The sequence below is a fragment of the Rutilus rutilus genome (assembly GCF_951802725.1).
Source record: "Rutilus rutilus genome assembly, chromosome: 1".
NCBI lineage: Eukaryota > Metazoa > Chordata > Actinopteri > Cypriniformes > Leuciscidae > Rutilus > Rutilus rutilus.
This window is the reverse complement of record NC_140209.1, coordinates 27,192,395-27,218,074: the sequence shown is the minus strand read 5'-3', so window position 1 is coordinate 27,218,074 and position 25,680 is coordinate 27,192,395. Positions and strand designations below refer to the sequence as shown.

The following is a 25,680-nucleotide window of genomic DNA, read 5'->3' as shown; positions in this document are numbered from 1 at the left end:
GAGTGAGTGTAATTTCTTTAAAATGTATATCCTGCATGAAATATATATTTGAAAGCAAATCTTGAGCAAAATAATACATTTAAAAGAAAAGTACAGTACAGTAGCGAACATTTTATAGTCTTCATCTTGTCATGTGTGAAACTTGGAATAAGGACTTGGATGAAAAAAAAACAAAAAAAAAAACACTTGGATGAAACAAAACACAAACACAAGAGTTACTGTTACTGCTTTCATTTATTAACACTTTAGAAACTTCTTCAATATTGGACACATTTAGTCTTTATAGTAACACCAGCACCAAAACACCAGAATGATGTAAGATGAAGACATCAGAAGCTTTAGAAGAGGTTTCATAGTAAGATTTGAGAAAAGGCCAGTGCAGAATCATGTGCCAAAACAGGATGTAGAAAGATTTTACAAAAGTCTGTCCCAGAGTACAAGAGCCAGTCAAAACGACTCTCTCTGCAGTCCGAACACGTCTCACAAACACCCGAAATCATAACCATGACATGGTGCGTTCTCGTCATGTCAGAACTACTTCAAGGAGGACAATAATTCACCTCTAATATGAAGTTTATGCTACTGCCAAAAAAAAAAAAAGAGAAATAAATGAAGAAAAATGTGAAGAGAAGATCCATAAACTTCCAGATTTAAAAAACAAAACGAAAGACATGAATGGTTTGTACTAGTCTGAAACTAGCAACTATGGATATTCCAACATGACGTGAACGCACCAGAAGAGTAAGCACGTGTTTACCGACCCCAGACTGCAACATAGTGTCGGCCCAGATCCGGCCCACATCTGGGCCGTACCGGATGTGGGCCGGATCTGGGCCGACACTATGTTGTAGTCTGGTGAAAATATTACAAAACAAAAGCTTTAGCCGTTGAGCAAAACACTTAAATATGCGAGATAGCTGCGATCCAGACGTCCGGGTTTAGCACTTAAAAAACATCTGAGTTTCCACCCAGCGGATCGCAGCGATTCCTGAATCCCAACAGATCAGTGCTTCAACTGAACAGTGACTGCTAAAGAGCGCAGCTGAACGCATTCACAGTGTCAGAAACCAACGAGGCTCCTTGGGATGAAGAACACGATTTCCCATGATCCTCGGAAACTCACTCCAGTCTCTGAATATAGGTAGTGATGTGCATGATGGGACGAAGATCATCTGTCGATATCTCGATCTCTCGTGTGGTTAATAAACGAACCTCACCAAACTTGCCAAAAACAGTCATATTTCACTACAAAGATTTTTTTTTTTTAAAGGAAAATTGTACAAGTTTCATGACAATTAAGCACATTATCCCCCAAATTCAATCGACTATAATGCAATAGATTTATCCATTATATTATTTAATTTAAATCGATCAAATTTTATATACATATATATAGAGAGAGAGAGAGAGAGAGAGAGAGAGAGAAACTATTACAGTAATTTACATAAAAATAATTAAAAATAAAGATGACAAAAAGGACGAATGACGACAACCAAGAATTGAAAGAAAAGTGCCAGTTTCGTGACAATTAAGCACGTTTCCCCCCAAATTCAATTGACTATAATGCAATACATGTGTGTATATATATATATATATATATATATATATATATATATATATATATATATATATATAAAAAATAAAGACGACAAATGACAATGACCAGGAATTATATATATAAAAATATATATAGATAAAAAAAAGAAGAAAAAAGATTATAGTAATGAGATGTAAAATATCACAATGCAAAAAAACATATTGGTCCTAAAAATAGTATAGGCTTCAGTTTCTTTATGCATTTTTTCTTCTGATTTTGGGGTGAAATATGACCCGTTTTTGTCAGATTCATCATAACAGACAGTGGATATCGTTCTATCGTCAAAGTCACAACCAGCAGGGATCAATTCGACTCGTCCTCGGTTACCGTCTCTCCATCAAATCTCCGTTTAAAACTGTGCTGAATCTGAGAAACATCTTTCAGGAGGTTCAGGCGGTGAAATATCTCAGGTGTGAAGACGGAATATCAAACAGAAGTGGTTCTTCCAGTTAGAAAAAGTGCCGCATAGAAAAAAAAAAAAGCTCGGTGCTGCACTTTCAAATCCTGCTGAAAGAGCAGAAACACGGCGAGAGCGTAGAAAACCACCAGCACTTCGTAGAAAACAAACTAGCTGTACGTCTGAAGTAAGTTGAGATGCAAAAATAGATCTGATACAGAAAGTCGCAAGAATAAAGCGAACTAATTCACTACAGATGATATGAATCAACCACTGAGAGTGTGTTTGTGTGTGTCAGAAATGAATGCACGGAAAAAATCATCACAATTCTTCTGCTTTCAGTGGAATATGTTTACATAATACTGACGAACATGTTGTGCGGCTGTGAGTACTCGATACTGCGACACACACACACACGCTTCGCTGATCTCAATCGGTTAGAAAACAGTAAACATTGCATGGTCGTACTGGTAAACGATGGTGTTCGGAGCATCGGGACGAGGCGATCGTGGTGTTTTGGTGACAAAGCTCACACGTCCCTGATGTCCTCCAGCGTGGGGCTTCGGTACAGGTACTTCCAGATGGCGTAGTAGTGGATGGCGGCTGCCAGCGCCACGAACACGTGCCAGATGGCGTGAGCGAAGGGAATCACGCCGTCGGATTTGAAGAAGACGACGCCCAGGCAGTAGACGAAGCCCCCGAACGCCAGCTCGTACAGCCCGTCCGTGTTACTCTGATCAAAACAAGGACGACACACAGTTATGGACATGGAAATCAAGCTTGGTTTTTACACATTTAAGTGTCCAAATATCCTAGCCGCAGCCCGCTATACTTCACCACAGATGGTCAAAAGGTATTTATAGGGATATTTCACCGCTGGAAAGATGAATGTGTATTTAAATTGGGTCATTTATGTAGTAGAAATGTGAAATTATTTTAGAAGTTGGTGCCTTCTAGACTGACAAAAGCCAGACATTTTTTTTGGGCTCATTTGGATGAAAAACAACAACTCCCAGAATGCACTTGCTTCGCTAATATCGGAAGAAATGATACAACTTTAGACTACTATTCGACTCAAAACTGAAAAGACGCCGGTTTATCGTGAGATCCCCCTATGGGTGGGTTGAGAACACGCGGAACGAGCTCCTCCTACTGGCTGTAGTCTCTCGCCTCTGGACAAAGAAGCCTCCGCTGATGCTAAATGCCGATTTTTGCGTCAGAGTTTTTTTTTCCAGACACACAATACAGAAATCTCTCGTCTCAGGGGGACATGAGGGAGGGAAGCACGGTCGTTCGAAAATACTACCGGGTTTCTACTGATGCTAATTGGTGAAGTATCCCTTTAAATGTAATTAAACGGTTCTGTGGTTCAGCACTTCAGTGGGTTTTCTGAATGGGTTTTTGGTTAAATGCCTGAGATAAGGTGTGGTGAACAGTGACATAAATACATTTAGCTCTTAATAAAAGTTTATGTTGTTAATTTCCAAATTCTTAGGCACCAAATAAATCTCCCTGCATGCAAAGCCCCTCGACCACAAGGTGGCGTCAGAGTCCGTGCCGATTAGCGGTCACATCTTTATATTTACATGAACACAGTTCTGCTGCTGTCTATGACATGGGCCTAAAGCAAAGGTTATGTTATAGTTCACCAGGGTTTGAATTACCCATATCACACACATACACTCACATTAGCGGAAAAAACACGCGTGCTTCCTAATCTAGTTGCCTAATAACCTGGCATTGTATATTACGAATATTGTTGGATCTTTTGTATATATATATATATAGTATAAGTATATATTCAAATCACAGAAGTATTGAGTGTAGCTCCGTTCATTTATGCTGATGTTATAAAAATTATAATAGAAATTATAAAAAATATTTGTAATGTGTAATTTGTAAGTAAAAAAAATAAAATAATAGTACAGCAAGTAATACAGTAAAACATCATGGTGACTAAACGTTCTCTTAAAATCCATAATACAGAATCACTTTGTAAACGCTGAGGATCAATGTATTTGTTATATATATATATATATATATATATATATATATATATATATATATACACACACACACACACACACACACATACATATTAAATATTTATATATATACTTGCCATCAAAATAAATGTGAATATTCAATCACCTAGCCTTACTTGTAATACATAATTAATATTAAAACATTTAGGCCTACAATCTGTTCTACTTCCGCTGCAGTGATTCCTCCTACACGCTCTTTAAGTCGTCAGGTTAATTAAAAGTCTGATAATTAGTGCTTAGCCTTTACAAGCACATGTAGAACTCAGACCGGCTGCGTCTGAAATCACACACTTCTCTACTATATAGTAGGCGAAAAACAGTATGTGACAAAAGTAGTGTGTCTGAATTCTCAGTTCTCATAAGAGTCTGCAAAAATTCACTGGATGACCCACTACTTCTGAAGTGCGCATCCGATGGACACTTTACCATCCCATGATGCCAAGGGAGAGGATTCGCTGGAAGGTCACATGATCATGACGACATGGCGATTGTAGTACGTCCAGATTACAATCATACTATACAGAATGTGCTTTTTTCTTTTTTTTAAATGGTCGTGAAGTAATTTCCTAAGCGATTTCAGACGCAGCCATTATCCTAATGAGCTCAACAGGAAATGATGTCACACACTCACCATTGATGTCACCACCAGCGCAGGAAAGAAGCCCATGGTCAAGTAAAACGCCAACTCCACTAACTTATACCTGCGCAAAACACACAGACTTTATCATCAGACACGCATTCAAGAACATGAACCAGTAATAAAAACACATGAGAACATTAAACATCTCTCTATTGTTAATTGCTTTAATTGTCTAGTCTGTGCATGTTAAATTATCAATCTTGTCACGCTTAATACACATTATTTAAAAAAATATTTAGGCCTATATTTAACTAAGTATACACAATTTAAACTCATTTGAATTACACAGTTAAATACTTTTTTGAGTGTGGAAATATAAATGAATACGGTGTCAAATTTCCTTGAAGGATCTATAAACCAAAATGGCACTTTTAAGAATATTAAAATATTTTATTTAAAATGCTGTATATGACTGATCTCAAATAATCACAACCGAGTTCTGCATTCAACAAAATATAAACACGTTGCGCATGTCAATTATTACTCTAGGCCATAATGAAGATACGATGTCAGATACAGTCTGAGACATTAAGTTGAAGTCGAACATACTTTTCGTGGTAGTTAAACACGTAGATGGTTCCAGCGGCCGCCATCAACCAGACAAACCAGCGCATGTGAGCAGCGAGCGGCCCGAGCTCACGCAGATTCAGCCTGTAGGAACACACACACACACACATACACACATAAGTGCTGTGCTCATCACACAGGAATATGTGGAGACTGAAGACTGGAGTAATGATACTGAAAATTCAGTTTTGATCGCAGGAATATATTACGTTTTACCATGTTCACATAGAAAACACTTATATTAATCATTACTGTATTTCTGATCAAATAAATGCAGCCTTGATGAGAATAAGAGACTTCTTTCAGACAAACAGAACTAAAATAAAATATAAATATAAACCTGGTCTTTTTTAAATGTAGCTCAGTGATCTATAATATGATATCAGTAAATATGCATAAACAAAAGCGTTACCATGGTGTGTAAGAGGCAGCGATGAAGAAGTAAATGACGACTCGATCACACATGTGGAAGCAGTGCTCCATGCTCCTGAAAGAGAAAACACACAGGAAACTAAAGTACAGTCATAGAGTTTGTGTCCCATAACAAAGACTTCAGAAAAAGCAAACTTAGAAGAATGCAAACTTTAAAATGGTTTGCAACGTCATGGGATCTGAGTTGCACAACTACAGGTTGAGATGTTACTCTTGTACTCCATTTACACATTTAAGGTGTTCGCTCCTGCATTCAAATGACTCCCGAAACTCAGCGGGGATTCTGTGGTGAGCGTCAGCGTGATGTTAACCGGCAGACAAACCTCATGTGGCTCTTTTTCCAGGAGATGATGTGAAAGACGGTGGAGACGAGGAAGAGTGCGATCAGACCCATGCCGTAGACCCAGGCCGTGATCCGCTCCCAGCGGTCGTCTGACAGCCGGTGTAACAGGGCCATTCCCACGAACGCTGGCACGATCAGGAACTGCAGAGGGTTGAAGACCAACAACAACAACATTTAACTCTTTCCCCATTTAACTTTCAAAACTTTCATTGTGTGTATGTATATGCCTCATTAGCGGCTGCTATTCGTAATATAATGTGGTTCAAATAACATAATATTTTGACTTTCTATTTATTAAACCAATCTTCTTCGTTGTATTAACTCCAAAAAAAATATTTTCAAATGAACTTAAAATCTAAGGCAACTTAACTTACTTTAAGTTAAGCAAACAATATTTTTTTACAGTGTACACTGTAAAAATTATATGATCAATAAGTTATGACAACATACATTTTTACATTGCTTTAACTAATCGAAATAAGTTAAGCAATTTTCAATTTACAGAGTTACACAAGATTCAGCTCATTTTTTTAAAAAGTCAGTTTAATGTATTTTAAGTTGAACTGACTTAAATATCCAGGGTGATTGTACTTAAAAATGTATGGCAGAAACCTTTTTTTTTTTACAGTGTATGGTATAACAGTGAAAGCCGGAATATTCAGTCAATGGCGGGGAACCGCTGTGTCGTAAATGATGGGAAATTCGTCAATGGTGTGGAAAGGGTTAATATGGCAACATTTGGGAGTGTCCCACCCAGTTGGGTTTCTTTTGGTCGGGTTGGACCGGAGACCAAACAAAATTTTGGCTGTTTTTTGTTTTGTTTTTAAACTGCCGGTTTAGTCGTGTTATTTTAATGTTCGAACACGAGTATAATGAGTAGTGAAAGCCAACATCAAGACATTTTTTTTTTTTTTCTTATTGGTTCAGTTTAAGACCTGTCAATCATTTTGCCGTCTTTGATGTTGGTGAGACGTGACGACTCATGAGCGAGGGGGTTTTAGTGTGATAAAGGAGTAGACTTTGAACCTGAAGCTTTATATTCAAGCGATCGCAATGCCAGAGTGGCCCAAATATTACATATATAAATATAAGTTGCACGATAAAGAGTGAGAGAGGACACGAAATCAGAAATCAGGGCACAACTGAATGAAACTGTCCAGCATCAGGATATATTTTAAAGCGTCCAGACTAATACACTCGTCCTTGACAGCTGCTGCTGGACTTGATCAGTTTTTACAGTGCAATTACAGTACATTATGTTTCATGTACTTCAGGAAAGATGTACTGTAGCTTTGTCCGAAGTCAAAGTGCAACACAAAGGCACGAGCGTTATTGCTGTTAATTTTTTTGTTGTCGGATTATCGTACAGGAGGTCTGTGCATCAATGAATGACACGTTTTTGGATATCATGGTGTGTGCATTAACGTGTGTGAAATGCCTGCTAATTACATCACTTTTTGTCCTTAAATTGGCTTATTCGTACTATTGACATTGAGAATGATGCATGTGTTTTTCCGAGGGTTAAAATCATCAGTTAATTCCTTGAATCATTTGAGTTTTTCTGGGAGTGGGCGGGTTTTGGTGAGCTTTTGAGCTGATACTGTGGCAGAAATGTACTGTACTGAACTGTGATGGGCAACATCACGACTATGAGAAAAAACAGGTATGCTTGAGCTTTCTGTCCTGTTTAGGGTCACATCTTGTGACATCATGTCCTGTTCTCTTGGTTCATTTACATGTCTTTGGTACGTGTTGCGTTCATATTTCACCAGAGTTTGTTTGGAAATGGACTGAGAACCATTTCAGCATCTCGGCCCACTTGTTTGGTGGCACCAGTGTTCAGATGTCAGCGTTCACACTTATTCAAATGAACCGCACTAACAATCAACAATCAAACCAGAGTTCGTTTTAATCCAACCAAACCTGTTGAGTGTGAACACACCGTTAGTGGCACCGGCACTCCTGCTCTTAAGTGTTAGTCTGGAGCCCTGAATGACATCTTCATGATTCAAAATGAACGCATGGGTGGATTTATTTACTTGTGTTAGTTAAAGAATGAATGTCGGTTACCGCATGGGTGTAGCAGTTGGCCGCGTGCTCGTAACATGTGGGCTGGTAACGGCAGTTTGCAGCCGCCCGGGTGTTCATAAACCTGAAACACAACAAACCGTTGCCTTTATTTTTCACAATTAATGGAGCGGAAAAAACACACTGCTTACTTCTGATGTATGTTTGGACCGGTGTTATTATCAGGAACTATAACTCATAACTTATGTTCATTTAAATAAAATGAATGTTAACCAAATAAAATATATATATAAAAAAAATTGTTATACTTAAAAACAAAACTTTTTTTTAATGTAGCAAAGTGGTTTGAATATGATGGCAATAAAGATGTATAACAGACTGCTTCCATCTATACGTTTGGACCAGTGTTATTAGCTTAAACTAAAACAAAGTCAAAGTAATAAAATTACTAAAACTGAAGATAAAAACGAATAAAATTAAAACAGACATTTAAAAAACAAAACAAATACAAACTGACAAAATACACAACAAAATTACTAACTAAATTTTACTTAAATATAATAATAACAATAATAATAATAATAATAATAATTCAAAAAAAAAAAATCAATAAACACTATATTAATGATACTAAAATAGCACTGGATAGGACACAAATGGAAGAATGGGATTTTTTTTGTAGTGAGTGACCAAGGATGTTAAACTATTTGTCCCAAAAAAAAAAAAAAAAAGATTTCTTTAAATAAAAAGTTTAAGATAACAAATTAAACTTAAATAATTAAATGCTTGTAAAGAGGGAAGAAAACCTATTTTATAATTTTGTATCGGTCTAAGAAATATAGAAATAATGCACAGACACCAGCCTGTGACTCTTTCTGCCAGATCGTTCTCTATCAATGATGTGTAAAGCAAACTCATAACCTGCAGAGTGACTTATACAGATGTGTTGTTTTTGTCAGGCCTGTTTGTTTAAATGCTAAACTCCTCAACGGATGCAGCAATGATGTCAAACATGGTGGCGTCTGATGCAGTGGTGCGTGCTCATTACACACACACACACACACACACACACACACACACACATCCGTATCCATACTGCATTCCCCTCCATTCCTACACCCATGCGGATGAATCCTGACACTGCTGATGTTTGGAGAGGAGATATCACACCATGAACTGAGATAAACCCACCAGCACAAGTGAGTCAAGGAGTCAGTATTGAGTCAATAAATAGACATGATGCACTGATATCTGTGCAAAATCTGATCTCTGAAAGGAGGGAGCGAAGTCAATAAACCTCTTTCCTGGCAGGATCAGTCACAGGACAGGCTTTTAGATCAATGCATGTTCTGATCCATAAACATGATGCATCTACAAGAGAGTAACAAATCTATTTTATAAAGAGATCAGAACATGCAATGAAACAAACCATGATCAGATTGCAGTTCATCTCTGTGAAGCTGCTTGAAAATAATCTGTAGTGTATAAAGCACCATAGAAATAAAAGTGACTTGACTTGGTCTGATCTTTACATCAAGAATAAAGGTCTGATCTCTGATTAGAGACTATATAGTCAACAAAAACTAATGCATGCATCCACAAGATGAGCTGGAAATGTGCATGATCTGATCTCTGCATTAAATAAATAAAGTCTGATCTCTGAATAGGGAATGCATGGTATAGAATCAATAAAAGCACATGTTCTGCTATCTATGCATGATCTGAATAAAAGCATCATGTCAGGATGAGCCTGTATGTCTGATCTCAATACAGCACAAATGCATGAAGATTTACGACATATTCAGATTTCTGAACAAACAGACACAATTAATGAGCAATAAACAAACAGACAACCATAACAGACAGATCAGACAATGCGTTGTAATAGTAATAGGACCCGTTAGCTGTCTGGCTAGCCTCCATACTCACCTCTGGAGACTATTCACCCTCTTCATCTCGCGAATACACAAATCAAAAAACAGAGCTGAGATCAGTCAATGAATCGGGTTATGAAAATGAATCAGATGTCCGAGGCCTGCGGCAAAATCCCCATTCACAAAACAATCAATCCCAGACCGAAACCAAACGCGTCCGTGCCACCATAACGGCTCAAACACACCCTAAATCATCCATAAGAGACCGTTTGTCACATCATTCCATCTTGTGTCGGGTCCCTCTCTCTCTCTCTCTCTTTCTCTCCCTTTCTCCCTCTTTCTGTGACTATCAAAAGCCGGAGATGGAGTTGTACATTTTAACCATTTTTTTTTTGTTTCGGCAGACATGATTGACGGGGACTTCAGCCAATGGGAGCGCGGTTGGAGTGAGGCGGTTGATGAGTTCGACCAATCCATCGGCGGGAATGATAGCGCTTTGTTTGACGCAACAAAGGAGGGCGGGGCGTATGGTGACGAGCGAGAGTTGCCATACCTGTTTGAATCACGATGACCTGTGTTCAAAAGTGACATTGAATAGAAACATGACGATTCTCCTTTGTCATTCAATTGTAATTCAAAACGATAATTATTAAGTGCAGCTGTAATTTAAACATAATGTGGTGAGCAGCAAAAACTGCAAAAACTGCAAAAAAAAAAAAAAAAAATTCCTTATTTCTGTGACAAATGTCCTCTACCATTTTTTTTCTCTGTATGGCCACATGTTCTTGTTCTTTGTTCTGTATATTATCACTTTTTGTATTGAATTACAATTGAAGTGCAATAAAACGTGCTCTACCATGTTTTTGGACATGCAAGCCCCTTCTTTAAAGTCCCCTGTAGGCTAGTCAATAATTTTATTCCTTAAAACTCATTTTTGATCACCAAAATGGCATAGCCTATTAAAAAAAATTAATTCGTGAAAAAAATCATGCCTTAAAATGGCTTGAATGTAACTCTACACCCTTGCCTCATTTAGTATAAGGTTCTATGAATATGCAAATGAGCCCCGCCTCCACTCACTCACAGCAGCTCAGAGATCCACTCGTTGACGATCACATGTAGATCTGATTGGTTACAAGGTTGACGATCACATGTAGATCTGATTGGTTACAAGGTAGTCTGTGACGTCAGAAACAGCAATTTCAAATCGTGTTTTTGTGACTGTCTTTGATTCACTGCAGTTTTAAGGAGAAAATACTCAGCAATGGTGTCGACTTATGAATTTGCATATTAAAAACACCACATAGACATTTACAACATTAAAAGCTTGATTTTCATCTCAGGGGGACTTTAAATTACTGAGTAGTATAAATAAGTAGACTAAATACCATGGTATGCAATCACTATGTGTAATCAAATTACCACTTTAGTAGACAAAAGGCCAACTTCAGTTCAGTTCTACTTCTAAAGTATGTGGTGTTACCACATACTTGAAAACCACGGTAGCAACTTCCTTGTTAAAAGCGTAAGCCTGATATTTTATTAATGACATTTAATTAAAAACACATGATCAAAATGCCAGTCTGTGTTTTTCTCTCTGATTGCATTGTGTGTTTGTATTAAAATAAAGGTTATATATCACCGTCTCTGTTTCCTTGAAGAACGTTCAACATCCATGAAAACTTTTCAATGCACATAAGGTTTTTTTATAGGACTGTTCACTGAATGACCAAAAATGGTTCTTCTATTCTATTTCTGTGAAAACCCCCTTTGGTAACCTTCATTTTTAAGAGTAAAGTTGTGCAATTGTGCACTTATGCTCCTGTTTTGTAGCTGAATTTCCCCTTGGGGGTGAACCAATTCATTTTGTTCATGAACACACACGCATAAAATGCATCCCTTACCCACATGTTGCAACTAATGCTGAAGGCGAACTTGCACAATATCAATGTGAAACAGTGTGTTCGGGTGAAGAGCAGCCGTGGCTAAGAGATTCTGTGACCAGAAGCAACATTACATAAACCAGCAGCAACGGCATTAGATGTCACTGAACATTTATGTAAGGCTGTTAACTGAATTAAGAAGAAGTCAGAGTCATGCTATTCGTGTTTTCCAGGAAAAACATCTAAACATACTTCATGCTCAACAAGGCTGCATTTATTTAATCAAAAACACTTGATCATGTGACACTGAAGACTTGAGTAATGATGCTGAATATTCAACTTTGATCTCAGGAATGAATTACAGTTTAAAATATATTCAGATAGAAAACAGCTATTTTAAATTGTAGCACATATTACTGTTTTGACTGTATTTTTGATACTGGATACAGACAGGATTTATCTGTCTGACTGCAGGTCTCATCGTCTCAGACTCTAATGTTTGCCAGGTCATCAGATTATGCACAGAGCTCATAATGGGATGATAGCGAGACTAAAAGCTGCATGCATTTCAGCATGTTACAAAAAAAGTGGAACAGTCATGGTATTAGACGACATTTTGATATTAATTTGATGTATTGAACAGCACCCCGAAATACTTTTATTTGCAGTGTAAGAAGTTTAAACTGCACCAACTTAACCACTAGTAAATGTGAGGGCATGCGTTTGGACAATGTGTGCTTTAAAAGGTTAGTTCACCCAAAAATGATAATTCTGTCAGTAATCACTCACCCTCATATTGTTCCAACCCCGTAAGACTTTCATTCGTCTTCAGAACACAAATTAAGATATTTTTTATGAAATCTGAGAGCTGGCTCACTCATAGGCTGCTAGGTAACTGATATCTGCCAGCCCAGAAAAGTTAGTAAAAACATCGTTAAAATAGTCCAAGTGACTACAGTGGCTCAACCATAAGTTTATCAAGCGACGAGAATACTTTTTTAGCGCAAAAAACTTTATTCAACCATCTCTTCTCTTCCATGTCATTCTCCTAAGCTGTTGACGTAGTGTAAACCTGTTCTGGGTTGTACGTCAGAACGTAGGCTCACTATTGGCCGACGCTGGTCATGTGTGTGATGTTGGCCAATAGTGAGCCTACGTTCTGGCGTACAACCCAGAAGCGCTGCGCTGTTACACTACGTGAACTCACTCAGAGGCCCACACAGAAGAAAATGAATAGCTGAAGAAAGTCGTTATTTTAGTATTTTTCTTGCGCACAAAAGGTATTCTCGTCGCTTGATAAACTTAAGGTTGAGCCACTGGAGTCTCTTGGACTATAATTGTAACAATGTCTTTACTAACTTTTCTGGGCTGGCAGATATCGATTACCTAGCAGCCTATGAAGGAGTGAGCCAGCCCCTAGATTTCATAAAAAATATCTTAATTTGTGTTCCAAAGATGAACGAAAGTCTTACGGGGTTGGAACAACATGGGGGCGAGTAATTACTGACAGAATTTTCATTTCTGGGTGAACTAACCCTTTAATCTCTGAAGATAAATCCCTACTTCTTCAGATGAACTTCTTCTGTAACATATAAAGAAACAATGGCAGAGGCCTTTATAACCACATGCGTTCATGGAAATTTCAATCATTTGAAGCCTTTGCATCGGCTCTTAATGCTATAGAAACAGTCCAGTTCAGCTGGTAGAGGAAGTAGAGACGGCTAAATTAACCGGGGGATTTACACTAAGACACTAACAGGAAGGCTGATCCTTCCCTTCCTCCTTATAATCTTTCATGACGTATTTCTCTACAATCAAATCTTCTGATCCTATCTGTTAACATTAATGTATGCCGTACATCGGGATGTGGTGCTCAACAGACAACTCTATTTGGATCTGCAAATGGAATGTAAAAAAAAAAAAAAAAATTCTAAACCACACTTAAAATAAAGGCATCAGCATAGAACATCAATTTCAAATGTTCACTATGGAACTCGGAACTCTACATCGGAATACTGATTGGAACACACCCGAAAACACGTTTCTGAATTATGTCATTTAGGCTACTTTTATCATAGTGGATATCAGATATCCATTTGAGGTTGATGACAAGTTTGGGATGTTTTCATCTGCCAGAAACCGCATATTCCTGCCAATCGAAATTAAGGTCAGCTAGATTTACCACACCTCTTTTCAGTTAATCTACAGACCAACATTCAAGTTAATTTGATTAGTGTTTGGCACCGATTAGTTGATTAGTGGTTTTGATTAGTTGATAACCCTAACCCTTTCACAATCACAAGTAACTGTAATGCCTAATGGATCTTTTTGTGGCTTGGCTTGGTCTGACGTTGGTCCAGAAGGATTTAAGGTCGTCTAGATCCTTAGAAAAAGAGAAATGCCAGTACCACGGTTGCACACACAATGTGGATTAGCCAAGTAGGACGTGTTCCTGGATTAACATAATTTGTTGGCCTGTTTTTTAATTAATTAACTCATTAGATCCCTCATTTAGGGTACGTTTACACGACAACGATATGCTTAAAAATGGAGACGTTTTTCCTTTTCCGCATACAGACGACACCATTGTCAAAACGATCCCCAAGGATCCGCGAAAAGACCATTAGATGGCGATGAAACACTATAAACTAAACACGTAATACGCAAACATAAAAAAAAAAAAAACGTGCACTAAACTGTTTTCAAAAGTTTGCTTTTTCAGGCACCCAAAACACCGTTGTCGTGTAAACGAACGGGCAAAACGCATACAAAGTTTTACGTTTTTAGTTGAAAACGGTGTCGTGTAAACAGCCACTTAGTCTGGTTATAGCCTGTGTTTTCAAGTTCTTTGTCCGATCTCATCTTTATAGTAGTTGTGTTTTCTACATTTATCTCCTGATTTTCCTTGTGGATCTACAAAAAAGAGTATTTGTTTGATTCTTTATCGTTGTCCGCTCATTACAGCCATCGTTACGTGACAATTGTATGATCACCATATTTACTGTAGTCTGTACCATAGTATTTACAATAAAAAATAAAACATAAATAAAACATAAGTAAAGCTCTCATATATATATATATATATATATATATATATATATATATATGAGGTGTTCACAGTTCACCTCAGCTTTACTTATGTTTTTAATATATATATATATATATATATAGTATTTACAATAAAAAAAACATAAGTAAAGCTGAGGTGAAATGTGAACACCTCATATATATATATATATATATATGCAAATGCTGTCAGATCTTCTAAAAGAAATATCTAGTCTAGATAAATAGATCTAGGTCACTAAACGAATAACATTCTTCACCTTGTCTCCTAAAGGTCCGGAGGGACTCTATGAAATTACACCCAGATAGTTATTGTGCAGAGCGTGTTGCCTTTAGGAAAAGACCTCTCATTACTCTTTCATAGACTGTAAGAGTAGGAACCACAGTGACATAACAAAATGGGCCACCTGTGAGGAGAAAGCTGAAATAATATCCCAGTACAAACGCGCTGCCAGACCGAACACATCGCTGAGCTCCCACAATCCTCTCTGTCTATCCCAGATGCATTTATCCTTGTCAAGACGCCAGTTATTTTTTTTTTCTTTTGCATTAAAGTCCCCCTGTGGTTAAAATCCAGCTTTTAATGTTGTTTATATGCTTTAATAGAATTTTCTCCTGCAAAAACTGCAGTGAACCAAAGACAGTCTCATAAACACGGTTTGAAATCACTGGTGTTTCTGACATCACAAACTACCTTGTAACCAATCAGATCAACGTGTGATCGTCAACCAGTGGATCTCTGAGCTGCTGTGAGTGAGTGGAGGCGGGGCTCATTTGCATATTCATAAATGTATACTAAATGAGGCAAGGGTGTAGAGTTACATTCAAGCTATTTTAAGGCATGAATATAATTTTTTTGTAATTTGGTGATTAACGATGACTTTTATGGGAAAAGATTATTGACTACATGCAGGACTTTAAACAACAACACCAAGCAAAAAGCTAATGCTAATGCTAAAAAAGTCAGAGTTTGTTCTATTTCCCATTTAGAATCTCAATTAAAGAACCCATAAAATGGAGTTTTAATGTTGGAACTGAAACCAAAAGTATTTGAATAGGTACAAGTGCTCTTCATACGCATTTTACTGTGACACAACACTATCTTCTGTTATCATTACGTTAAATATTTACTCTGTGCTACTCAACCTTTGAAACGATGGTCCACGCTTCCACAGATATTATTGTGTCAAATGATCATATCTAATCACCACCGCAGTGAGCTGTCAATCCTTTTTATGATGCTTTATTTGTATAAATTATGCATTATTCGTTGGAAGAAAGTAATGAGTGTACACTACAAATGTGCAAACTGAACAAATTCAGTGCAGGCACTTTAAATGGCTTTCTGGCCACTGCAGTTCACAAGTTTCTGTCTGTCTATAGTCTTAATGGTAGCCATAGTATGCACAAAAATATACTGTTCTCGCTCTGAGAAACTGAAGTGTAAAAATAGCCTAAGTAAGAAGTAGCATGACGTAGAGCTTAGCGGCTAATGGGCTCAAAACAGCTCTATGCAAGCGATACAAACCCTCACAAACACAAACGAAAACAGTGATGCATTTTATGTAAAGTCACAGTTTATCCTCTAAACAACTTCAGCTTATGGGTAATATAATTCGCAAGCAAATGAGATTAATGCATGTAACCCGTCAACTCAGAATAGATGCAGTATGTTGTCATAGACAATTGTTTTTAAACCAATCACCGGCACCGCGGAAACTTCCCGGAAGCTCCTGAGCTCCATTTGCCTGTTTCATGGATCAAACAGGGTCCAGAAAAAGACTCCAAGGAAAATCTGTGTTGCTCAGGAGTTACTCTTCTACAGCTCTGGAGAATTAATGCCGTTGCCAGTTATGTCACATTTAAGTATCAGCTCTACACGTCTCAGATGTTTCTACAAGAACAGTCAATAAAAAAAAATATAAAAAAAGCTGTGGTTGCCAGTATAACCTTGTAAATATACAGTAAAATTTGACATTTTACGATTTAAAACTGTAATATATATGTGGCCTAATGGTTAGAGAGTCCTAAAGGTTGAAGGTTTGATTCTCAGTACCGGTGGGGGAGTGAAAGAACAGCGCTCTCTTCCACTCTCAATACTCACGATTATTGGCATTGATGGTTCCACGAAGAACTTTTAACATCCATAGAATCTTTCACTTCCACAAAAGGTTCTTTGTAGTGGAAAAAGGTTCTTTAGATTGTTAAAAATGTTCTTCATACTAAGGAAAAAAATTCTTCTTTTAAGAACTGTTCACTGAAAGGTTCTTTGGGGAACCAAAAATGGTTCTTTTGTGGCATCAAAAATCCCCTTTTGGAACCATTATTTTTAGATTGTTAGACCTTTTTTCCAGAGAACCACAACAAATCACCGTTTGTTCTCCATTTTAATTCTGTCCAGGAGAAACAACTGTGGCATGAATTAAAAAACAACAAAAACAATCATACATCATGGTAACAATACATCATGACACTAAAATAATGCTACACGTTAATTTAAGGTGTAACACCTTAACTGATAAAAAAAAAAAAAAAAAAAAAAAGAATAAACTTAATTATTAACACATGTGAAGTGTCACACAGGGAACTCTAGTAATGACAGAGGCTTTTCACAGTAAATTATAAGATGATTTGTTAATTTTTACTTCCAAAATTTTTACATTTAATAGTATTTTACTGTAAAATTACATGACATATAGATCTATTTTTCCCATGTATATAATAAGATAACTTACTGTTAACCAATTAAAATTAAAATTACGGTAAAAATTTTGTTAATTGGTTAATATTAAGTAAAAAAAAAAAAAAAAAAAAAAAAAAACTACAATAGATCTACCAGGACAGTTTAAACAATTTTACAGTAATATACTGTTAAATGTTCAGACTTTGAAAGATTTACAGTAAAAAACTCTATTCCTACAATTGCCTGTGTGAGACTTTACGTATGATTGTTTAAACAATAATGTGTCTTGATAGTTTTGTTATAAAGTACGTACATTCGGGTTTTGTGTCACATACTGTATTGTTTAATTAATGTTTACTGCATTATTCCAGTGTCATGTGTGTTACCATGATGGTGTTTGGTATTTGTGCGCATGACACTGTGTGCAATCTGTATTTTAATTTTGCAGCTTGTGGAAAAGCTATTTATTAATAGATTAATAGTTTTTTTTAACTGCCTGCATAATTACAGTAGGTCTACCTATATATCAATCATTTAAACAAAACAAAACAGAGTAATAAGAAATAAAGCCTAAATATATATTTTTTTATAGTAAATTTAAGTTCAGCCCTGTAAAACCTAAAATGTTGCTACCACATTTTTTTGCAATAAAGTTCTGGCAACCACAGCTGTCGTTTTTCACGTAAAATTCACAGATTTTTTACTGTGTATAAATTTAATGTTCATTCATCAAATCATTCAATCTTGGAAGAATCGCTTGAGTTTACACTGAGACTTAATTGCAAACTGTTGAGACATGACTGAGATCTGTTCTGAAAAATAAAGGTTCTTTATTGGAATCGATGGTTCCATGAAAAACCTTTAACATCCATAGAATCTTTCCATTCCACAAAAGGGTCTTTATAGTGGAAAAATGTTATTTAAATTATTAAAATGTTCTTCATACTAAGAAAAAAAGTTATTTTAAGAACTGATCACTGAAAGGTTCTTTGGGGAACCAAAAATGTTCATCAATGGAAAACCCCTTTTGGATACATTACTTTTAGACCTTTTTTCCAGAGAACCACAACAAATCACCATTGGTTCTCCATTTTAATTCTAAGAAATAACTAAGCCATTAAAGTGCCATTTGTGTGTTTTGTTTTGTTTTACTCACCGTTTCTTCAGATAATCCAATCTGGACATGATTCAGTCTCGGCACAGAAGTTCTGAATTGTTTAAAAAAAGACGCTTTACACAAAACATCAAACGAGAGATACAGTCCTTGCATAGTTATGTACAGTAGATAAAAAAAGATAATGTGCTGTTATAAATTGAGCTGTTATCAGTCCGTCTCAGACCAAAGTACTCTTTTTCTCGGTGGCCGGCGGTTCGTAGGTGGTCACCATCTTGTTCTGGTCCCACCGGGCGTTGGCGGGCGAGCTCTGCATGACCATCAGCCGGATGGGAGCGGCGTTGGCGTTGGGCACGGGGTCGGGCGCGTACTCCTTGGTGGGGTCTTTGCCCTGGCAGTCGTAGAGGATGCAGGAGATGAGGAAGACGAGGAGGAGGATGACATAGCTGGCGATCAGTATGATGAGGTTGAGGGTGACCGGGTCGATCTCCACATCGTCTGCGATGAAGCTCATGGTGACGGTGGTGGAGGACTGAGAACCTGAAGGACTGAGTCGGACCCTGAGCGCCGTCTCAGGACATAGAGACCTGAGAGGGATTAGTACACACAAATCCCTCTCTCATTCTGCCTGTCTATCTGTCTCGCACTCTCACACTCTCACACACACACACTCTCACACACATGTTGTGTTTTCATGTTTTATGGGGACTTTCAATGATTTTATATTGTAAAAACTGTATATCTATCCTCTATCCCTAAACACACACACACACACACACACACACACACACACTCTCACTCACACACACACACACACACACACACACACACACACACACACACACACACACACACACACACACACTGTCTGTCTCTCAGTTTCAGTCTAATGTGCTTTATTGGCATGACTAATAATTGTACATCTGTATCGCCGGAGCATTTACGGCTTATAGCCTCTGTCTGTCAATCACTCAGTTTTAATGCATTTTGTTGGCATCACAAACACATTTGTACTGCCAAAGCATTTGCAGATGAGTTTCCAAGGACAAAATAAAACATTGTGTACAAGTCAGTAAGATATTTTAGTGTTTGTGAAAGAAGTCTCTTCTGCTAACCAAATCTGCATTTATTTGATCAAAAATACAGTAAAAACAGTACTATTGTGAAATATTATTACAATTTGACTATAACTATTGAATTTTCAGCATCATTACTCCAGTCTTCAGTGTCACATGATCCTTCAGAAATCATTCTAATATGATGATTTGATGCGCAAGAAACATTTCTGATTATTATCAGTGTTGAAAACAGTTGTGCTGATTCAGATTTTTGTGGGAATCTTTTGCAACATTATAAATGTATTTACTGTCACTTTTCACCCATTTAATGCATCCTTGCTGAATATAAGTGTTCATTTCTTTCAAAAAAACTTACTGACCCCAAAGTTTTGAATGGTTGTGTAAGTCACACTTAAAATGTCTGAATGTTATTGCATTGATTAGATAAAATATTAAAGTGAAAATGTTCAGGAAAAACATCTGATAAGTTTGTCAGGAAATGCTAAAACAATAGATATAGTGAAAAAAAATAAGTCAAAAATGTTTGTCAAATGTGTTCATGTTAATTAATTAGTTAATGTTGAACACCTTTGGTTCCTGTGTGTGAGCTTGAAGAGAACTGACTTCATATGTGCACTAAGGGCTCATTTACACAAAACAAAACAAAAATAAATTTGTTTGCGTTTTTCGCGTACAGATGATAACGTCGTCCAAACGATACCCGTTCACATGGATCCGCGAAAATGAAAAACGCTGTATTATTTCTTGCCAGGCCAGTAGATGGCGATGTCATTTTGTAATACGTAATACTCATTAGTGCTGCACGATTAATCGTATCGCAATCGCGATGTCAAGCCTACGCGATTATATGACACAAAATGCTGCGATTTGTTAAATAAACACATTTGCGCTGTTAACGCAATTAACGCAGCATCTGTTAATTTTTGGCATCCTTTGGCTAGTGTTACATGATCCCGCTCTTATTCATGTAAATGCTTTTAAACCATTCATGTGCGATAAGACAAAAAAGAACGCGCTGCCTGTGAATGTCCTCCTGACACACACACACACACACGACCCACAGATAGACGCGCGCCAGTATCAAGTTCTCTTTCGCGGTAGAATGGTAGAACGAACAACACACATGTATGCCAAAATGAACGCGCTGCCTGTGAATGTCCTGACTGTGACACACAGGAAGACTCGCGCTAATATCGTTCGTGCGCACAAAACAGCATGCCAGAATACAGTTCTCTTTCCAGCTTGAACGAACAATAAGTAATGACGTTCTGTATCCGCCACTGACAATAACACACACAATTATGCCAAAATGTCTTTTAGTCGAGTATCTTCATAACATAAGAGTAGTCTTATGATGAACGTGAAGAGTTGTGACTCGTGAGAGAAGGAGGTGTGTGAGATCCGCGTCTCTGACAGCAGCGGATGGTCTTAAAGGGACAGTACACAGTAGCCACTAATTATATCTGTCGCTAAAGTTAATCAAAGAACAAAGGGAACAGAGAAAAACACGCACTGCTCTTGACTAAATAACTTTTTTCTTTAGGCAGATTATCACTAATCTGTGTGTGCATTTATTTTCCTTGAGAACCAAGCAAGTTGACTCATGAAACCATTTGTTTATTATATCGCAATCGCAATATTGACCTCAATTATCGCAATATGACATTTTCCCCAAATCGTGCATCCCTAATACACATGCACATGACGTCACCGTGTAGTTTACACAGAGATGATATAAGTTAGTTTTTTAAAAACTAAAATGCATAAAAAGCCAAAAATGGTTATTCTATGACATCACTACGAAAACCCTTATTGGATCCTTTTATTTTTAAGAGTGCATGCACAGATTCATGAATGAAATCATTGTTTTTCTATCACTGACTGGTGGTGACTCCATACATTACTGCAGTTTGAAATCTAGAATGAGGTTATTGTATTTGTCTCTTTTGTTCTTTGTGTTTCATTTCTTTAAGACACACTGATTATGTGTATGTGTGTGTGTGTGTGTGTGTGTGTGTGTACGGCGCAGGGCTCCTAATCCTAATCTTGATTGTGAGGAGGGATTGAACCATCTGTTTTAGCAGCGATCACTATAATCTATCACATTATGTGAGACAGAGACACACAACACTGAGACAAGTCAATATTATCCTAAATGAAAAATATAAAAAATTCAATAAGATGGAAATGGAAAAACTGAGCCTAAACTAAAATGCAACTAAAGGCTCCAAAATGCACGCAAAATAAATAAATGAACAAGCACTAAAAACACTGAATCTATAATACGAAGTTATTGAAATGAGAAACTAAAAAACACCATCCGCAATGTCGCTTTTACAACATTTCAAATCCCTCAGTTCTCCATCTCTGAAAAGCCAGCCCGATGTTGATTCTTGTTTTATTATGAGCTCTGTCTCCTTTTCCATCAGACTCTCCTCTGTTCGGCATTTGTTTAAAATGGGTGATTCTCAAGAGCAGATTCCCACTCCCACAACACACACACACACACACACACACACAACTTACCTCTGCCACTTCCACACCAGACATGTGGCAAAGTAGGCGGAGCAACTTCTCTCTATTCACATGCCTGAATGCAATTTCCCGCGAAAACCATCCTGTCAGGTCTAAAATATAAACACTTTTAATCGATGTAAGACAAAAATACGTTTTGGAAGAAGGACTGACAATATATTGACTCGTAATTTTAATTTGGTTCATTTATAACAAAAAAGTACCTATATAAAAAGTTAACACGTATAGGCCTATTTGAGAATTATTTCAAAGTTCAGTATTCTGTCAGTCATTGGTAATTACCTCAGGGGGAAAACAAATGGAGCATAAATGGTGCATATTAGCAAATCAAGACCTTTTAGCAGACCGAATCTGAAATCAAATCTGACAGAAAGCAAGAGACATGAATCTACAGATCAACTTTCTATCAGAATGTAGCCATAAAATATGTATGCAAGGCATGAATAATTCCCTCGAGTCATTCCTAAAGCGGATCTTTCACCGTGACAGCAGGTCTGGTCAGTAATATTCAGTGCAGTGTCTCTTCTAAACAGCAGAGGGCAGAAGTGCTCAGGACTGAAAACAGGCCTCATTCTTGAAGAACACATGAACTTTGACTCATCTGAATCTGAATAGAATTATGCTTTTATATTATTCATGTTGCTCCAATGAAAACTGCATTTATGAAATAAACACATTCAGATTTTTGGATGCAAAATCCACATGACATTTTAACTGCTTAGTAAAGTAACCGCACAGAGAGAGTTATTAAATGTAACATGATTAGAGGAATTATTCAAACACAGCTGGATGACACACATGCTGAACTTTAATACTTAGTGATAAAGGTTTAATCAGTAAAAAAAAAAAAAAAAATGTAATAGTGAGTGATTAAAAAAATAAAATGCCAATAATTAGAGAAGCCCTGGTCTCTCTCAGCTTGAGGAACAGATTGTTGGCATCATTCATTCTGCTGACATTATGAAAATAAGTGAAAAACTCGGAGATAAAGCGGCACCACAACATCTGTGCAGGACTTTTAAAAGCGCAAGCTGTTTTTCAGCCAGTCAGACTTTTTATATAATGAATAAGCAGGAATGAAATGTTTTCTGCATTATCAGTGTGTGTATTGAGAGGTGCGGGTGGAGTCTGTCCTGTCTGGGTGTGTGAATACAGAAGTGGTGCCAGAGAGAGAGAGAGAGACGCCAAACATTTTACCTCCCGGTTCCAGGATTATGTTTGATAACGTCAGAATGTTTGACTGACGTGCATAAACAAAGTTTATTCCTGTTCCTGCATCCATGTGTCACTGTTGCGTTTACACTATAGATGCAAATACATTTTTTTCTCTCTTGCCATTCCCTGAATTGCTCTCATTAAAGATTTTCTGGCAATTTCAATTTTTTTTATAGTAGAATAGTTTTGCAAAGCAATTTGCGAATCGCAAAAGAATAGTTCATTCTAGTCAGTTCTTTTCAGTGAATCCGTCAAATTGGATCGCAAATGGTCTGAATGATTGTTTTGTGAATCACAACTAAATAGGCCAAGTTCATCCAAGTCAATTCTTTGCAATGAATCAGTTAAATCGGTTTGCAAAGCGGTTTGAATTGTTGCTTTGTGAATCCCAAAATAATAATTAATTTCACTCAATTATTTTCAATGAATCAATTAAATCAGATTGCAAAGAGTTTTGAATGATTGCTTTGTGAATCCAAAAAGAATCACTCATTTTAGTCAATTCTTTTCAATGAATCAGTTAAATCCGATCGCAAAACGTTTTGAATGATTGCTTTGTGAATCCAAAAAGAATCATTCATTTTAGTCAATTCTTTTCAATGAATCAGTTAAATCAGATCTCAAAGCTGTTTGAATTATTGCTTTGTGGATTCCAAAAGAATCATTCATTTTAGTCAATTCTTTTCAATGAATCAGTTAAATCAGATCGCAAAACGTTTTGAATGATTGCTTTGTGAATCCAAAAAGAATCATTCATTTTAGTCAATTCTTTTCAATGAATCAGTTAAATCAGATCTCAAAGCTGTTTGAATTATTGCTTTGTGGATTCCAAAAGAATCATTCATTTTAGTCAATTCTTTTCAATGAATCATTTAAATCAGTTTGCAAAGCTGTTTGAATTATTGCTTTGTGAATCCCAAAAGAATCATTCATTTTAGTCAATTCTTTTCAATGAATCAGTTAAATCCTATCGCAAAACGTTTTGAATGATTGTTTTGTGAATACCAAAAGAATTGTTCATGCTAGTTAGTTCTTTTCAATAAATCAGTTAAACCGGATTGCAAAGCGGTTTGAATGATTGCTTTGTGAATCTCAAAAGAATCATTCATTTTTAGTCTATTTTCTTTTCAATTAATCAGTTAAATCAGATCGGAATGTGATTCCGCAAATATGTGATTCCCCAAAATAATTTTCATTCTAGTTTACAATTATTAATTTGCATTACATATTTATAATATGATGACATTTCCCATGCAAAAAAAACAATAATCATTGGCTGTGCTCAGAGGGGCTCACTGCAAATGGGGGCAAAATTGAAATTGTGCTATTCATTGCAACATTTGACATGCAATGCATGTGGCGCCAGTTAAAGCTCTAGCTTGACGCTTTTTTCTCCCCAGAGTTTAATGGGTGGGGAACATCGACAAAGAGTCTTGAGAACCATAGACAGCATTTTATTTCCCTGAACAACCAGCGGAGTTCAGAGACGGACTTTCTCGATGTCTTTGGAAGCAGTGCTGAGGTTTGCGCTGGAGGATTCTGTAATTGGAACGATAAACCAAGAATAATCATATCAAGGGCTTGCCAGACAGAAATTCTATAGTTTAATCCAATTTCACACTAATAAAAACTAACATTTGGAAGCCTTGTTGGAAGAATTAACACAAGCGTATACTAATTTACTTGTAAAGTTCTGTTCAGTTTAAAGACACACGTGAACTGGCAGAGATTTCCAAATGAACTTTATGCTGCGTGAACTCTCTGAATCTCATGTTGAAATGACCTGTGTGTGTTTCCTGCGCTGTGAGGCATGGCTGTAAGACAGAAGATGTTGCATGTGTGTGTGTGTGTGTGAACTGCTCTGAGACTGAGCCTATTTATCCTGAACTGCTGAGGTCCATTAGACATGGACAGCAAAACTAATTTGATTATGACAGAGAGAGACACTCACACACATATGGAGAATGAACTTCACGCCCCTGCCAGTACATGAGTGTGTGTTTATGAATGAACAGGGTATATTAGATTGAGTGTTTTGCAACACCAATGTAATTGGGTTTTTTTTATTATTATTTTTTTTATTTTTTTTATGAGACCAATTGCAAGCCTAAGCTCATATCCAAATCTCTCAGTTTTGTCTTAATAAGAAATTATTTCATACTGTACTTACAGGGACAATTCA

At 36.9% G+C, this 25,680-nt stretch overlaps 2 protein-coding genes across 3 annotated transcripts; both read right to left on the bottom strand.

Annotated features, from left to right (window-relative positions):
- Positions 1–1,760: 1,760 nt before the first annotated feature.
- Positions 1,761–19,224, bottom strand: mmd (monocyte to macrophage differentiation-associated). 2 transcript variants are annotated; one of them, XM_084385404.1, is made up of 7 exons: positions 9,979–10,351; positions 8,092–8,173; positions 6,002–6,162; positions 5,659–5,733; positions 5,229–5,330; positions 4,671–4,740; positions 1,761–2,727 (listed from the first exon to the last, which is right to left on the bottom strand). In XM_084385404.1, the coding sequence occupies exons 1-7, from the start codon at positions 10,002–10,004 to the stop codon at positions 2,524–2,526; spliced, it is 720 nt and encodes a 239-aa protein (XP_084241530.1). In that variant the 5' UTR covers positions 10,005–10,351; the 3' UTR covers positions 1,761–2,523. The 2 variants fall into 2 exon arrangements, with proteins under 2 accessions (XP_084241530.1, XP_084241529.1); XM_084385403.1 differs by lacking the exon at positions 9,979–10,351 and adding an exon at positions 18,712–19,224 and having other exon boundaries at positions 1,808–2,727.
- Positions 18,890–19,198, bottom strand: LOC311276012 (small integral membrane protein 36-like; the record flags this gene model as incomplete). The annotated part of the gene is made up of 1 exon (XM_084385424.1): positions 18,890–19,198. The coding sequence occupies exon 1, from the start codon at positions 19,181–19,183 to the stop codon at positions 18,890–18,892; it is 294 nt and encodes a 97-aa protein (XP_084241550.1). The 5' UTR covers positions 19,184–19,198.
- Positions 19,225–25,680: the final 6,456 nt, after the last annotated feature.

What these genes read in the sequence shown, in the direction of transcription:
- mmd (XM_084385403.1), bottom strand. Translation starts at nt 18,740, where the DNA reads ATGTCCAGATTGGATTATCTGAAGAAACG. An exon ending in CCAACTGCTACACCCATGCG is followed by an intron (nt 6,163 to 8,091) that starts GTAACCGACATT and finishes AACCCTCTGCAG; the next exon opens with TTCCTGATCGTGCCAGCGTT. An exon ending in GTGTTTAACTACCACGAAAA is followed by an intron (nt 4,741 to 5,228) that starts GTATGTTCGACT and finishes TGTTTTGCGCAG; the next exon opens with GTATAAGTTAGTGGAGTTGG.